Source organism: Drosophila albomicans, chromosome 3, assembly GCF_009650485.2.
Source record: "Drosophila albomicans strain 15112-1751.03 chromosome 3, ASM965048v2, whole genome shotgun sequence".
NCBI lineage: Eukaryota > Metazoa > Arthropoda > Insecta > Diptera > Drosophilidae > Drosophila > Drosophila albomicans.
In genome coordinates this window covers 9,154,397-9,171,751 of record NC_047629.2, presented here as the reverse complement: position 1 = coordinate 9,171,751, position 17,355 = coordinate 9,154,397, and the positions used below count along the sequence as shown (strand labels likewise).

Genomic DNA, 17,355 nt, shown 5'->3' with positions numbered 1-17,355 from the left:
GGCTGACAATCTCGTATATTTTGCTTTATATGGTAAATTTTGAATAAAGCAGTATGTCAATATACTAAATATAGTATTCAGTTTTCTTTTGGTATATTTATTCGGTATGTTTTAGAAGAAATACCGCCCTATTTTATTTTTATTGAAAATGGGTAGCGGGTATCTCACAGTCGAGCACTCGCGACTGTAGCTGTCTTACATGTTTTGAATAAAAACAGTACAGTGCGGTATTATTTTTTTTGAATATACTGAAATAGAACTAAAAAATATACCGAAGGTATATATGTATATAATAAAAAAAATATTCTTCATGGTCTGTTATGTCTATGGAATAACACACATACGGTTATAGAAATATATCTTTTGGTATGCTTTCAGTATTTTTGAGGTATATTTATTCGGTATATTTTAGAAGCAATACCGATCTATTTTGTTTTTATTGAAAATGGGTAGCGGGTATCTCACAGTCGACTGTAGCTGTCTTATATGTTTTGAATAAAACCAATACAGTGCGGTATTATTTTTAAAATATACTGAAAAGCACTAAAATATACTGAAGGTATATGCAGGCGGAAGAGTGCGTGTCAAAAAAATTAATATAAATGCCTGTTATGCCTATGATATAATACACATACGGGTATAGAAATTGCTCAGCTGACAAAAAGGGAGAGCGATCTCTAATGCGTTATAATGGAAGCCAATTCCACACGACCATTGAGCTGTGAGCTGTGAGAGTTGAACCCACTAACAGCTTCTGTTTGAGCTCATTTCTGTCACATTGTGATAGCCATCTGCAACATGGCCAGAGCACAGACGATTGCACTGCCCACCAGGCCATTTGTTACAAACTAGCAGGCAGACGCTGTGTCTCTGCTGCTGCTGCTGCTGCTGTCATTGATGGCCTCAATCAAAGCTGTCATATGCAGCGACGTCGCCTTTCAGCGCCACGCAAATGGACAAGCTGATGAATCTCTCGCTCTCTCTTTCTGTTTTTTTCTTCCCTCTCTCACATCCAAAACTTTGCCTCGTCCATCTCACTCGCGTTCTCCATGTTCCGGTCGCTATTCACTTGCCGCTTTTGTCTTTCACTCAGAACGTGTCGCAATTTCCATTGGGGGCTTTCAATGCGAAAATTATGCAAATGAAATTGACTTTGGCCTTTGCTGTCATTTTTATTGTGCGGTATTTAAATGTTTCCACGTGTCCGAAAAGTCGCAAAATGATTATGATTGCGATTGTGAATGAATATGCCACTAGCTAAGCTTATTTAATTTTAAGGTATATATAAATTAGTATGAAGTTCAATTTCTTAACTCTTCAAATAGCAAAACTAAATTTTATTGAAGAACGTAACTTTTCTTGTGGAGTATATAAAATCCCGACTAAGAATCGCCTCTTATGAATTCTCCATCCGCTAAACGAAGTTGATAAATTGAGAATCAAACATATAGTACGATACAAATTCTGTACCATTTCCGTTTACGATAAGCGAAAAAGCGAATACTAAGCCAAAAGCAAGTAATGATAACACCCAAATTAAAAATTCTGAAGTGAAACTGAGTCCCAATCTCAAATATTCAAACTTTTACGTATATATAGAACTTATTGAATTGCATTTGTTTTTATATATATTATATTACTTACCCAATATTCTTGTATATGGATGTTTATATGTTTCTGGTTGCTGGTTTCTGGTTGTTTCTCAATATACACAGAAAGAAAAAACGTACTTAGGTCAAGAATAAAATCTTGGATCGAGATTGTATGATGTCAACTTTGAGCCAAGAAGGTTTTTTCTTAAATCAAACTCGAAATTCTAAAAAAAAATCTATAATAACTAAATCTTGAAATTCATTTATTTGTGTTTGTTGTCTAATTATATCCGCTACCCATAGGGTAGAAGGGTATTATAACTTTGTGCCGGCAGGAAATGTATGTAACAGGTAGAAGGAGGCATCTCCGACCCTATATAGTATATATATTATTCATCAGCCGAGACGATCCAGCTATGTCCGTCTGTCTGTCTGTCTGTCCGTATGAAACACTGGATAGATAGAGCTATAATTTTTTTTTGGCAGCATTTGTTATGTTTGCACGCAGATCAAGTTTGTTTCAAATTTTTTCCACGCCCACTTCAGCCCCCGCAAATCACCAAAAATCGAATAACAAGCGTTTTAAAACTAGAGTCGAATTCTGGTAATATAAAAATTGTCGAAGTTATTAAAGAAATACTTTTGTATGGGCAAAAACGACTACTTACTGGCTGACAATCTGCTATATTGTGCCGTCTATGGTATATTTTGAATGTGGTATTATATCGATATACCACATATACCATTCGGTATATTTTTTTTTTTTTTAGCATTTTTGTAGTATTTTGGTATATTTTGAGAATAAAAATGCAAAATTTTGCTTTTATTCAAAATGGGTAGCGGGTATCTTATAGTCGAGAACACTCGACTGTAGCTTTCTTACTTGTTTATTTTTTTTTTGAGGTTTTTATGCTAATCTTGATTTGATTCAACTGAATACTAATACATTATTTGTATTGTGTGATCTACAATTCTGAATTTCCTGTACTTTATTGTGTAAACGCACTTAAAATTGGAAACTAAATTGGGAATCTAAGTCACTTTTATTTGAGGCTGTCAGCAAGACATGTCAATTATGTATCAAAATACAGATGTTAAATACTTCGGCATTAAAAAGTACATTCCAATCATTATCAATAAATTTTATAGAACTTCTTAATTAACGTGCATATTTACTGGTATATAAACTTTGAATTGTAATAAATTAGATTGTTCAATTTATTTGGTGGCAATCTTGTAGGCGATCCAGCGAATGTAACTGCCAACGTTTGTGTAGACACCCGAATAGCCATCGGTACAATTTTCCGATCCAAAGCTGACCACTCCATACTGTACAAACCGTTGATGACCATTCAAATACGGTATATATGACAATGGTCCACCTGAATCACCATTACAGAAATTCTTTAATGATTTACTAGCGCATATTTGATTTGAATCGATTGTTTTTGTATATTCTTGTTGGCATATTGAGTGGTCTACCCGATTTACAACGGCTTCCATTGGAACATCAGAGAAACTAGTGTTTTCGGTTTTACCCCACCCAGTCACGCGGAATCCTTGCAAAGTGTTGACTCTTTGTTGAAGAATCTCGGACGTTGGCAGGCAAATGGGCATAATGCTTTCTGTCAATAATAAGAAACTAAATGTTGTTTTTTTAAATTAAGTTATTAAAGGAAATACCTCGGAATTCTACGTCTTTGGAGAGTTTCACTAGAGCAATATCATTATGACCAGTTTCATGTGAGTACTTTTCATGCACAAAAATGCGTTCAATGCCAATATCTTCAATCTTGCAATCTATTTGCTGGCTTATGTTGTGTTCTCCCAGACGCACATATAGTCTATGATGAACAAATAAATGTTGTAATTAAATATTATATTTTAAATAAGATTTGAACAGTAGACTGCTTACAGTTCTTGATTTGTGAAGCAATGAGCAGCTGTTAGTGCGTAACCTGAAAAATCAATAAGCAAAGAAAATATTATATTAGCATGCAACTAAATGTTACTCAAGTTATTTACTCACGTTTGTTTATCAGCGTGCCGCCACATGTGAAAGCATTTTTTCCATCTGTGTTTCTAAAATTGAGAAGCGCCATCCAGGGCCTGGACATTAATTGAATTTCTTTACCACCAATTATCTTATCCGTTTCAAATCTTCCGCAATCTTCTATTGATAGATCGTGAATTGCCTGGTCAATCTTTTCAATTTCTTCACAGCACACATATTTCTAAAAAGTGAATGTTTTTATATAGGTTGATAGAAAAAAAGAGGAATTACGTGATCATATGGCCTTGATTCACATTTCGAATTTTTGATGTACAATATATTAGCGCGTGTGGGTGGAATTCCAGGTTTTTGTTGCGAAAGAATATTTACAATGATCGAACATTGGTTTCGGGGTACACAATATCCCGGTTTTGAATCGCCTCTAATGCATAATTCGTCCGCTAAACGAGGTTAAGAAATTTGTGTTGAAGCATCATCACAAATTTATAAATTGAATACTATACCATTTCTTTCAACATCGATAGGCCAAAAAGCGATCGCTGAGCCAAAAGCAAGAAAGAAAATTACGCTGAGCTTGAACATTGTAGTTAGAGATCCGTAAATGCTCTGCGTGCTTATCTCAAAATTCACAACTATATAATGTTTTTTAAGCTCGTATATAAGTAAATAGTGCTTATCGCACTTAAAATATAGCAACATATTATAAATTCTTAGAAATACCGAAGGCTATATATGCTATACACTGGAATTTGCTATATTTTAAGTGCGATAGTGCGATTTAAGTGTATATATGCTATACACGGGTATATCATATAATATACATATAGCCTTCGGTATTTCTAAGAATTTATAATAAATTGCAATATTTTAAGAATAATATCTCACTGGTTGACTCTTATTATGAAAGTTTAAATTTCCAATGAAAGTTTTAAATTGCCCACTAAGAAAATAGATATGGTAATCATCCTAAGTTGAAAAGGCCAAATTGGCCTTCAATTTCTTTTTTTCTTCTATTTTAATTTGTACATTTGTTATTGGTAAACTGTCTCATAAAGTGGTCAATGGATATATTGGGTTGCCCAAGAAGTAATTGCGGATTTTTTGAAAGAAAGTAAATGAATTTTTAATCAAACTTAGAATGAACTTTAATCAAATATATAATTTTCATTTTGTTCGATAACCTTTTGCCATCTTTACGGCAAATTTAGTATTCCACGCTCATAGAACTTCTGGCTTAAATCTGCAAAAAACTGAACCAAGTGCGATTTTATAGCCTCATCATTGCCCAAAGTTATACCATTTAAGGAGTTCTGCAAAGATCGAAATAAATGGTAGTCTGATGGTGCAAGGTCAGGGCTATATGGTGGATGCATCAAAACTTTCCAGCCAAGCTGTCCCAGTTTTTTGCCGGGTCATCAAAGATGTGTGTGGTCTGGCGTTGTCATGATGAAAAATGAAAAATTTACGATTGATCATTTCTGGCCGTTTCTCGTTGATGGCTGCATTCAATTTGTCCAGTTATTGACAGTAAACATCCGAATTAATCGTTTGGTTCCTTGGAAACAGCTCAAAATGTACCACACCCTTGCAATCCCATGGCTCATCTTTAAGTGAAAATTCTCCAGAACGGAACTTGCGAAACCAATTTTGACACTGTCTTTCTTTTAAGGCTTTATCACCATACACATCACGTAACTTTTTAGCAACTCTCTCTGCGCTTTTTCCTTTACGGAAATAATAAAGTAAAATATGACGAAAATGCTCTTTTGTGGACTCCATATTAAAAAGGGCGCCAATCAAACAAATGTAAACAAAATTACGCGCACTTTTTTTCTAAAGCAAGCTAATAGTGACAGCTAATAACTGACAAAAGAAAGAATGCAATTACAGAGTCACAAGCAGTTAAAAAAATTATAAACGCTGACTATATGAAAAATCCGCAATTACTTCTTGGGCAACCCAATACATATACATTATATTATGATACGGACATTCGAAATCGACAAAGATTGAAGGTCTTAGAGTTCCAAAAGATTATTGTAACTTAACTATACTTCTATTATTTTCAACTGTTCAATTGACATGATAAATCAAAACTTTCGTTATCAGCGTATTTTCATTAAAAAATTGATAATTAACTTGATCTGAATTTTTTTATATTTACAATCAAATATGGTATGAAATTAATATTATCTGAGACCAATACACTTAAAGAAGAAGAAGATTCAATAAATAAAAGGAAAGTTTTTTTTTTTAATTCTTTATTTATTTACAGATAGATTGTAAATATAAATAATAAGTAAATTTTATGACGAAGGGAATGAGAGAAAATTTTACATGTAGGGGATATTTACAAGAAATTGTGTTAACTACCACTCTTTGGGTGGCCAATAATTAAAAGCAAATTTAAAAAAAAAAAAATACAGATAGACAAATTCTACCCCTTGTAGTGGATTTTGACTCCACGAATCCGGCACATTTTTCGGTCAGCGGAGGCCGACTATTTCGTGCCGGGAGACTTGTATTTTTGGGTCTGCGCATGCAGAATCCAGAAGGCGACAGCAGTGACTTACAGAGTATCTCTGGCCAGAGCGCTCTTGCCTCACTGTGCCGAGCCGCGCAAGACCCTTGGACCCAAAAGTGGGTTAAAAAGTACTATGGTCAAAAATAATAAGTTAAAAATAAAAGGTCATGCATTAGCTGTATGCAGGCGAAATAGTATAAGTGGTAAAAAGACAACACAAAAATGGATTAATAAATATAAAATTAAAATAAAAGATAAAATAAAAAAGTTTTAGTTTGCATAGATATATAAGAAACTGAAAAAAAAGAAAGGCAAATATATCAATTTATGATTTGACACATATTTTTTGGCGCTAGTATTACGATATGCCTGCTACCCATAGGGTAGAAGGGTATTATAACTTTGTGCCGGCAGGAAATGTATGTAACAGGTAGAAGGAGGCATCTCCTATAAAGTGAATATATTCTTGATCATCGTTAACAACCGAGATGACATAACCAGGTCCGTCTGTCTGTCAGAGACTATAGAGATAGAGCTATAATTTTTATTTTAACATCATTTATGTTTGAACGCAGATCCAGTTTGTTTCAAATTTTTACCACGTCCATTCCGCCACCGAAAATCGAATAACTAGCGTAATTTTAAAGCAATAGACTTGCCTAACCATTCGGCTATTGACACTGATGAAGAATTTATATACTTTATCGGATCGGAGATGTCATATTTACTCTGCTACATACTTTTAAAATTAGCTAAAATACATAATACACTTCTACTCCATTTTCGTTGGATTTTGGTATTTTTCTTTATTATAAAAATTCACGTAAAATTACAAATTAAATTGTAGATTCTCAATTCATTCACTTCCATGTTATTTAGTGGGCAACATACAAAAATCTGAACAATTATTATTTGTTATTATTAATCAATGTACATATTTACTGTCATTGAATTGAATTGCAATATTGCATTTAAAATATTAATCAGATTGTACAATTTATTTGGTGGCAATCTTGTAGGCGATCCAGCGAATGTAACTTCCAACGTTTGTGTAGACACCCGGATGACCGTCACCGCATGTCTGTGATCCAAAACTCACAACTCCATACTGTACAAACCGTTGATAATCATTCAAATAAGCCACATATGACAGTGGTCCACCCGAATCACCATTGCAGGAGTCCTTTCCAACGCTTCCCGTGCATATTTGAGTTGAAGATATTTCTCTATGATATGAATTCTGGCATATTGAGTGGTCTACCCGATTTACACCGGTTTCCATTGGAACATCAGAGAAATCAGTGTTTTCGGTTTTACCCCACCCAGTAACACGGAATCTTTGCGTAGTCTTGACTTTGTTTTGAAGAATCTCGGACGTTGGCAGGCAAATGGGCATAATGCTTTCTGTCAATAATAAGAAACTAAATGCTGTTTTTTAAATTAAGTTATTGACGGAAATACCTCGGAATTCTACGTCTTTGGAGAGTTTCACTAGAGCAATATCATTATGACCAGTTTCATGTGAGTACTTTTCATGCACAAAAATGCGTTCAATGCCCATATCTTCAACTGATGGCGCACAACGATTCCCTTTGCAATCTATTTGCTGGCTTATGTTGTGTTCTCCCAGACGCACATATAGTCTATGATGAACAAATAAATGTTATATTACATATTACACATAAAATAAGATTTGAACAGTAGATTGCTTACAGTTTTTGATTTGTGAAGCAATGAGCAGCTGTTAGTACGTAACCTGAAAAATCAATAAGCGAAGAAAATATTATATTAGCATGCAACTAAATGTTACTCAAGTTATTTACTCACGTTTGTTTATCAGCGTACCGCCACATGTGAAAGCATTTTTTCCATCTGTGTTTCTAAAATTGAGAAGCGCCATCCAGGGCCTGGACATTAATTGAATTTCTTTACCACCAATTATCTTATCCGTTTCAAATCTTCCGCAATCTTCTGTTGACAGATCGTGAATTGCCTGGTCAATCTTTTCATTTTCTTCACAGCACACATGTCTCTAAAAAGTGAATGTTTTTCATAGACGTTTTTAGAAAAAAACAAGTAAGAAAGTTACAGTTGAGTGTGCTCAACTGTGAGATGCCCGCTACCCATTTTGAATTAAGGCAAATTATATATAATTTTCGAAATATACCAAAAATACTAAAAATATACCAAATGGTATGTTTGGTATATCGATATAGTACACCATTGAAAATATACCATAGACGGCACAATGTGCCAGATTGTCGGCCAAAGCAACTAAGAGCCCTAGTAAGTAGGCGTTTTTGCCCATACAAAAGTATTTCTTCAATAACTTCCACAATTTTTATCTGATCGCAAGCAAAATCATAACTACTATAGTATTTATTGTACAAACCAAAACTCGCAACTCTAGCTTTAAAATTAGGCTTTCTATTCGGATTTTTTGATTTGCGGGGGCGGAAGTGGGCGTAGAAAAAATTTGAAACAAACTTGATCTGCGTGCAAACATATGTTAACAAATGCTGTCGAAAAAAAAATAGAGCTCTATCTCTTATAGTCTCTGAGATCCAGTGTTTCATACGGACGGACGGACAGACACACAGACACACAGACGGACAGACGGACATGGCTAGATCGTCTCGGCTGTTGACGCTGATCAAGAATATATATACTTTATAGGGTCGGAGATGCCTCCTTCTACTACTACCGTATGGGTAGCGGGTATAAAAAACGCAATTACCGTATTTTTTGGCCTTGATCCACATTTTGATTTTTGGATATACAATTTGTTAGTGGGTGTGGGTGGAATTCCAGGACGTATTTCCGAAAGAATATTTTTAATGAACGAACATTGTCTTAGGAGTACACAATATCCCGGTTTGGAATCGCCTCTAATGCATAATGCGTCCGCTAAACGAGGTTAAGAAATTAGTGATGAAGCATCATCAAAAATTTATAAATTGAGTACTATACCATTTCTTTCAACATCGATAGGCGCAAAAGCGATCGCTGAACCAAAAACAAGAATGAAAATAACGCTGAGCTTGAACATTGTAGTTAGAGATCCGTAAATACACTGAGTGCTAATCTCAAATTTCACAACTATATAATGTTTTTCAAACTCGTATATAAGAAAACAGTGCTTATCGTTTGCTTATACTGAATAAAAATAAAACCTCAATAAGTGAGTAATGAAATGGCTGCATATACATACATACATATAGGCATTAAAATAACAAAGCTTCTTTGCTCAAAATGAGTAGCGGGTATCTCACAATCCAGCACGCTTCTAAATTCAATCTTTTATGAAGAAGTCAATCTTTAAATATTTTTTTAAAGCACTGCAAAGTTGGGTACCATTCCTTGTGAGAACCAGAGTATGCGTCTTTACTCTACTGAAAATACAAAAAAAATCGAAATTATAAACATAGAACATATATTTTTATTTTAATAATAATAATATTAATATTATTAAAGAAATAATAATAATATTATTATTATTATTATTATTAATATTATTATAATACCTTATTTCCTAATTGCTGAACCCAAGGTGGCAGATCCGCAGCAAGTTTCGTAGTTGGCTATTGTATCACGTAATTCCAATATCTTTTGTTTATTATTATCAGTTTTCGATTTTAAATTCTTTATTTATTATTCTTTTCGTCGATTTTTGTATCAACGTTCTGAAGATCTTCCTTATTATTTGTAAGGATACTTTTTTTTTGAATTATAAGATATTTCATTTTGATGCACTTTATCTTTTAGTTTAGTGTTTGTACTGTTTATCTTATTAATCGTTCCGGCTTTGTCTTTATTTAAATTAATTTTGTAATTCAACGCAGTTAAGTTTGAATTCAAATCGATCTTTAATATTTCAATTGTATTTTCTTTTAAAGTCAGACTTTTCTGAGTATCATTAAGATTTTTAATAACACTCAAATAGATTTATTTCCTTGTCAAGATTGTCAGCTTTACTTTGCAAGTCACTTTCTAATTTTTCAATAGAAAATTTCATATTTGTTGCTTTCAATACACATTCATTTCAGAGTGTATTTTTAAAATGTATATTTTCCTTTTTATGTTTAATTAAACTTCGCAAATCGGAAAAATGTTTTTCCCATTTTGTCAAAGGTTTCGACGGTATCGTTAATACAAAATGTTTTTTCCAATATTAATATTATTACGCTTATTAAAAGATTTATTTTCATTTTAAAAAATTAGTTTGCGTTTGGTTTACTTAAGACACGCTGAACGTCAACACGAATCGGAACTGAATGTTATTAAAATTGAAAAGATTGCTCGTGACAGCTCTCTGTCGGTATTCGCTGATGCTCTCTCTGAAATATTGGCTTATCTTCTAAAAGCTTCGTGTTATTATGTATGATTTTATACAAATGTATGTAATAGCCTCTTTCCACCTCACTCAGTTTTTCTACGTTTTTTAAAGTCCCGTTTCGGGGTTTCCATCTGCACGAACCGAAAAATATGGGCAACGGTAAATTTCTCAATATGGCCGCTCTGAAATATCAGCTGTTCAAATGTAAACACGAGTTGGCGAACATTTTCAAAAAACAGCACGCGCATTTGAAAATGGAAAATTTTATTAAATTGCAGAATTTTTATGAGGATTTTAACGAAGTGGAGGGAAAATTAGCGAAGTATAGAGTATAGGCCATTGCTGGCAGCAATGTAATATTTACATAAATACATTTACTTTTTAGCAACGGCATGGGTGTTTTTAGGAGCGCGATGTTCCTGGAAACAACGAATCATTTTTTGAAGATAATTTTCGAATTAATAGGGAGGAGCGCCTTTGTGGATTGGCCAAAAAAGGCACTACATTTCTCCTCCCATAACTCGAACAACATAGCCTTGTGGATGCCACTCCACGATATTGACGGCTTTCGAGTTTTTTGGCTCATCTAAAATATAAAAAATTTGCTTTAAAAAGCAAAATAAAATTTTTTTTTTTTTCTATTTTCATACCTTGGCGCACTTTAATGTCAGCTGTTTTGTTAGTGGTGAGCTCTTTTTCGTTGTCATATCGATCAAAATATCGCATAATTACCCAAAAAAGTGCGTTCGCTATTTCTACGTAGCTCGCGAACGTAGAAAAACCGACGTTTTTTTCTTATGGGTTTTTACATGGGGCGAACGTAACATTCGGCCTGAACGTGAAAAAACCAAAGAAAACCAAAGAAAACCGAGAGGTGGAAAGAGGCTATTAGATATTTTGTTTATACATATTTACACCCTTTCTCCATTATAAATGTAGAAATTGGGTATATAAGACTTGTGTGAAACAGACATAGGTTTTTAACGGCATAGCGATAAAGTGATCGTAAATACATATTTATGACTTTATATTTTGGTTCGAAATATATGTATATAACACTTATATATTTAACATTTACAAGACACTGCTCTGATTTTTCCCCGAATTTGGCTTGCTGTGTGAATTATTACATTGATTTTGGCATTAATTATTAACATCAGTATCAATATCGCTATTTGGGGACGATGAAATCAATGGACACTGAGTCTTTAGCAGCGAGGCTGCAATTTTTAAACCAGTATACAAAATAACAAGTAAGAAAGTTACAGTCGAGTGTGCTCGACTGTGAGATACCCGCTACCCATTTTTAATAAAGGTAAAATATTGCGGTATCATTTTCAAAATATACCGAAAATACTAACAAATACTAAAAATATACCAAATGATATGTTTGGTATATCGATATAGTAGACCATTCAAAATATACCATAGACGGCACAATGTACCAAATTTTTGGCCAAAGCTACTCAGACCCATAGTAAGTAGGCGTTTTTGCCCATACAAAAGTATTTCTTTATATTTCCACAATTTTTATCTGATCGCAACCAAATTTTCAGAAATCATAACTAAATTAAAAATTAAAATTAGGCTTGTTATTCGATTTTTTTGATTTGCGGGGGCGGAAGTGGGCGTGGCAAAAATTTGAAACAAACTTGATCTGCGTGCAAATATAACAAATGCTGTCGAAAAAAAATTATAGCTGTATCTCTTATAGTCTCTGAGATCCACTGTTTCATACGGACGGACGGACAGACACTCAGACAGACAGACAGACAGACGGACATGGCTATATCGTCTCGGATGTTGACGCTGATCAAGAATATATATACTTTATAGGATCGGAGATGCCTCCTTCTACCTGTTACATACATTTCCTGCCGGCATAAAGTTATAATACCCTTCTACCCTATGGGTAGCGGGTATAATGACAAATATAGCTCTTGAGGCATTCTTGTGTCCAACGGAATCTTATCTCCTGAGCGAACTGTTTGATTGTAATAAATCCATTCCAAGAAATTACAGCGACAGTATTTATAAAGTCGGTACAACATCAAAATTATCAATACATTGACAACTGGCACAGTAAATGCGTCAAATGGCAAAATCGATGAATATGTCACGTAGATTTCACTCGACTTGAACCAGAGATGTCCTTTAGTCACCTTGTTTAATTCCGGTATTACAGCTGCCGCTAGAAGCATCAGCCAAAGATATGACACGGTTAGAAAGCATCGCAGCCACACCATCGAGACTTTCTGTAGTTCCAAGCGGTTCTCCCGTCGTTCTGGCATATTTTGTTGTTCTATATTTTATTTCAATGTAATTTTAATTGAAAAATGATTGGATTTATTGTACTTTTGAAAGTTTCATTTTCTATTTACTAACATAATAATGGCAATGCCTACTAATGAAATTGAAATGGTAATTGCACAAAAACTTTACGGTTATTGTGTGGACTGAAATCGATAATACACATATTTAAAGCTAGCTAGTAACTTAAAGAATATTCTTAAAAATGATAAACCGTCCCAAAAGAATTAATCAAAATTTAATTGATACTGTAAACGAAGAATAATTCTCGTTTAAAATGTGAAAGCTTTATGAAAACTTTGTAAATATATGTGATAATTCTTCTAACATAAATATTAATAATATTTTAATAATTTTAAGTTAGAAATAAGTTCGAATTTTCTTTTTTGAGTATGAGGTTTTTACAAATCTTTTTCCCTCATAAAGTTTTATGTTATATTATTTCATTGAATTTTACTAAGTTAAAAAGCCCGAATTGACCGAGACGATCTAGCCATGTTCGTCTGTCTGTCTGTATGTCTGTATGTCTGTGTGTCTGTCCGTCTGTCCGTATGAAACACTGGATCTCATAGATTATAAGAGATAGAACTATAATTATTTTTGGATAGCATTTGTTATGCTTGCACGCAGATCAAGTTTGTTTTAAAATAGATAGAATAGATAGATGTTAGATAAAAATTGTGGAAGTTATTAAAGAGATACTTTTGTATGAGCAAAAACGCCTACTTACTAGGGGTCGTAGTTGCTTTGGCTGACAATCTGGTATAATGTGCAGTGTATGGTATTTTTTGAATGCGGTACTATATCGATATACCAAATATACCATTTGGTATATTTTTATTTTTGATAATATTTTCGATATATTTTGAAAATAATACCGCAATATTTTGCTTTTAGCGGGTATCTCACAATCGAGCACACTCGACTGTAGCCTTCTTACTTGTTTTCATTTTAACATCATTTGTTATGTTTGCACGCAGATCAAGTTTGTTCCAAATTCTTGCCTCGTTCACTTCCACCACCGAAAATAGACAAAATTCGAATAACAAGCGTAATTTTAAAGCAATAGACTTGCCTAACCATTTCGGCTATTGACACTGATGAAGAATTTATATACATTATCGGATCGGAGATGCCATATTTACTCTGTTACACACTTTTAAAATTAGCTAAAATACATAATACACTTCTACTCCGTTTTCGTTGGATTTTCGTATTTTTCTGGCCCAATATTATTTGCTTGAATCGCGTTACATTATTTGTAATATGTTATTTACCTTTACACTGAAAGTTATTTCTGAATTCTATATACTTAATTATAAAAATTCCCTTAAATTTGCAAATTAAATTGAAAATCTAAAAGTCACTTCCATGTTATAACACAAAAAAATCTGAACAATTATTATTTGTTATTATTAATCAACGTACATATTTACTGTCATTAAATTGAATTGCAATATTGCATTTAAAATATTAATTATATTGTTAAATTTATTTGGTGGCAATCTTGTAGGCGATCCAGCGAATGTAACTTCCAACGTTTGTGTAGACACCCGGATGACCGTCACCGCATGTCTGTGATCCAAAACTCACAACTCCATACTGTACAAACCGTTGATAATCATTCAAATAAGCCACATATGACAGTGGTCCACCCGAATCACCATTGCAGGAGTCCTTTCCAACGCTTCCAGAGCATATTTGAGTTGAAGATATTTCTATATTATATGATTTCTGGCATATTGAGTGGTCTACCCGATTTACACCGGTTTCCATTGGAACATCAGAGAAATCAGTGGTTTCGGTTTTACCCCACCCTGTAACACGGAATCTTTGCGTAATCTTGACTTTGTTTTGAAGAATCTCGGACGTTGGCAGGCAAATGGGTATAATGCTTTCTGTCAATAATAAGAAACTAAATGCTGTTTTTTAAATTAAGTTATTGACGGAAATACCTCGGAATTCTACGTCTTTGGAGAGTTTCACTAGAGCAATATCATTATGATGAGTTTCATGTGAGTATTTTTCATGCACAAAAATGCGTTCAATGCCAATATCTTCAACTGGTGGCGCACAAAAATTCCCTTTGCAATCTATTTGCTGGCTTATGTTGTGTTCTCCCAGACGCACATATAGTCTATAATGAAGAAATAAATGTTGTATTACATATTACACATTAAATAAGATTTGAATAATAGATTGCTTACAGTTCTTGATTTGTGAAGCAATGAGCAGCTGTTAGTACGTAACCTGAAAAATCAATAAGCGAAGAAAATATTATATTAGCATGCAACTAAATGTTACTGAAGATATTTACTCACGCTTGTTTATCAGCGTGCCGACACATGTGAAAGCATTTTTTCCATCTTTGTTTCTAAAATTGAGAAGCGCCATCCAGGGCCTGGACATTAATTCAATTTGTTTACCACCATTTATCTCATGCGATTCAAATGTTCCGCAATCTTCTATTGATAGATCATGAATTGCCTGGTCAATCTTTTCATTTTCTTCACAGCACACATATCCCTAAAAAGTGAATGGTTTTATATAGGTTGATAGAAAAAAAGGAATTACCTTATCATTTGGCCTTGATCCACATTTTGATTTTTGGATATTTGTTAGTGCGTGTGGGTGGAATTCCAGGACGTATTTCCGAAATAATATTTTGAATGAACGAACATTGTGTTCGGAGTACACAGTATCCCGCTTTTGAATCGCCTCTAATGCATAATTCGTCCGCTAAACGAGGTTAAGAAATTAGTGATGAAGCATCATCACAAATTTATAAATTGAATACTATACCATTTCTTTCAACATCGATAGGCGCAAAAGCGATCGCTGAACCAAAAACAAGAATGAAAATAACGCTGAGCTTGAACATTGTAGTTAGAGATCCGTAAATGCACTGAGTGCTAATCTCAAATTTCGCAACTATATAATGTTTTTCAAACTCGTATATAAGAAAACAGTGCTTATCGCTTGCTTATACTGAATAAAAATAAAAGCACAATAAGTGAGTAATGCAATGGCTACGTATATAATACATACATATAGGCATTAAAATAACAAAGCTTCTTTGCTCAAAATGGGTAACGGGTATCTCACAATCTAGCACACTTGACTGTAACTTTCTTACTTGTTTTTATCTGATCGCAACTCAGAAATCACAACTACTATAGTTATTATTGTATATACCAAAATTCTAGCTTTGAAATTACGCTTGTTATTCGATTTTTTTGATTTGCGGGGGCGGAAGGGGTCGTGTCGCAAAAATTTGAAACATACTTGATCTGCGTGCAAACATAACAAATGCTCTATCTCTTATAGTCTCTGAGATCCAGTGTTTCATACGGATAGACTGACATGGCTAGATCGTCTCGGCTGTTGACGCTGATCAATAATATATACAAGGGTTGCTATTTATATTTCTAGCCTAATAATGAAAATGCGAATATTTATATAGTTGTGAAATGGATTATTTGTTTTTCACAGTATTCTCCAGCAAGATTCATACACTTTTGAATGCGTTCAACCCAATTGTCGAAGCACTTTTTCCACTCTGATGGTTTTTGAGCGCTTCAACAGCACCTTCTGGCATCGAAAATCGTTGACAACGCCTTTTTCCCTTGATGTGCGGGAATAAAAAGAAGTGATTGGGTGTCAAGTCAGGGCTGTATGGCGGGTGACCCATCAATTCCACGTTTTGACCGGTCAAAAAGGCGCGGGTTTGAGCTGATGTGTGAGAGTTCGTGTTGTCATGGTGGAGAATGATCCATCTTTTCTTGTTCGTTTTTCGAATTTGTACAACAACAAATTGTGGTGTACCACTCAGAATTGACCGTCTTACGTTAAGTGGAACAGTCGCCACATGACCAGTTTTACCGAAGAAACAGGCGACCATTTGCTTCGAAGTGCTTCTTCCATGAACAACTTTCGTTGGATTTGGCTCATCTTCAATTGATTGCTTTTTTTCGGGCTTATAAGCATATATCCATGATTCGTCACCTGTGACGATCTTATAATTGTCTTTTGAAGCACCGCCAATATATTTCTTCAAAATTTCTTTGAACCAATCCACACAAGCCTTTTTTTTTGAGAAACTGTCAAATTGTGCGGTATCCAACGAGAACAAACCTTTTTTACGACCAGGTGTTCATGCAGCATCAAATGTATTCTGGTGGAAGATGAAATGTCCAAGGATGCCTCTATCTCACGATATGTCACATGACGATCTTGCATTATCAGTTCACGCCCGGCATCAACCTTTGGACGACCTTCACGACCTTCGTCTTCGAGCGAGCATCGTCCACGATAGAATCCATTAAAACAGTTTTTCACATGGCTCTTTGATGTCGCTTCATCGCCTTACAAAGTTTTAAGTTCATCGATGCACTCTTGTCGTAATAATCCACGTCGAAAGTTGTGAAAAACAATTGCTCGAAAGTGTTCACGAGTTATTTCCATTTTTCTGCCGGCGTAAGTTTTTGATTAATCGTTTATCGATATCAAACATGGTCACACATGAAAGGGTTATATGGAGCTTTTATCGATAAAAGTCCAAACTTTTTTTTTGGGTATT

General features: G+C 34.2%; 1 protein-coding gene across 8 annotated transcripts; it reads right to left on the bottom strand.

Annotated features, from left to right (window-relative positions):
- Positions 1 to 2,719: 2,719 nt before the first annotated feature.
- Positions 2,720 to 15,696, bottom strand: LOC117568046 (serine protease grass-like). 8 transcript variants are annotated; one of them, XM_052004312.1, is made up of 6 exons: positions 15,579 to 15,696; positions 3,877 to 4,046; positions 3,622 to 3,826; positions 3,508 to 3,550; positions 3,276 to 3,436; positions 2,720 to 3,217 (listed from the first exon to the last, which is right to left on the bottom strand). In XM_052004312.1, exons 1-6 carry the CDS (start codon positions 15,655 to 15,657, stop codon positions 2,811 to 2,813), a joined length of 1,065 nt encoding a protein of 354 aa, XP_051860272.1. In that variant the 5' UTR covers positions 15,658 to 15,696; the 3' UTR covers positions 2,720 to 2,810. The 8 variants fall into 8 exon arrangements, with proteins under 8 accessions (XP_051860272.1, XP_051860268.1, XP_051860269.1 ...); XM_052004308.1 differs by lacking the exons at positions 3,276 to 3,436; positions 3,508 to 3,550; positions 3,622 to 3,826; positions 3,877 to 4,046; positions 15,579 to 15,696 and adding exons at positions 7,592 to 7,773; positions 7,844 to 7,886; positions 7,958 to 8,162; positions 8,868 to 9,037; positions 9,101 to 9,216; XM_052004309.1 differs by lacking the exons at positions 3,508 to 3,550; positions 3,622 to 3,826; positions 3,877 to 4,046; positions 15,579 to 15,696 and adding exons at positions 7,844 to 7,886; positions 7,958 to 8,162; positions 8,868 to 9,037; positions 9,101 to 9,215.
- Positions 15,697 to 17,355: the final 1,659 nt, after the last annotated feature.

Coding starts and splice junctions, on each gene's coding strand:
- LOC117568046 (XM_052004307.1), bottom strand. CDS start 15,657: ATGTTCAAGCTCAGCGTTATTTTCATTCTTGTTTTTGGTTCAGCGATC. Junction 9,038..15,578: donor TATCGATGTTGAAAGAAATG/GTATAGTATTCA, acceptor AACCTCGTTTAG/CGGACGCATTATGCATTAGA. Junction 8,163..8,867: donor GATCAAGGCCAAAAAATACG/GTAATTGCGTTT, acceptor TTCACTTTTTAG/AGACATGTGTGCTGTGAAGA.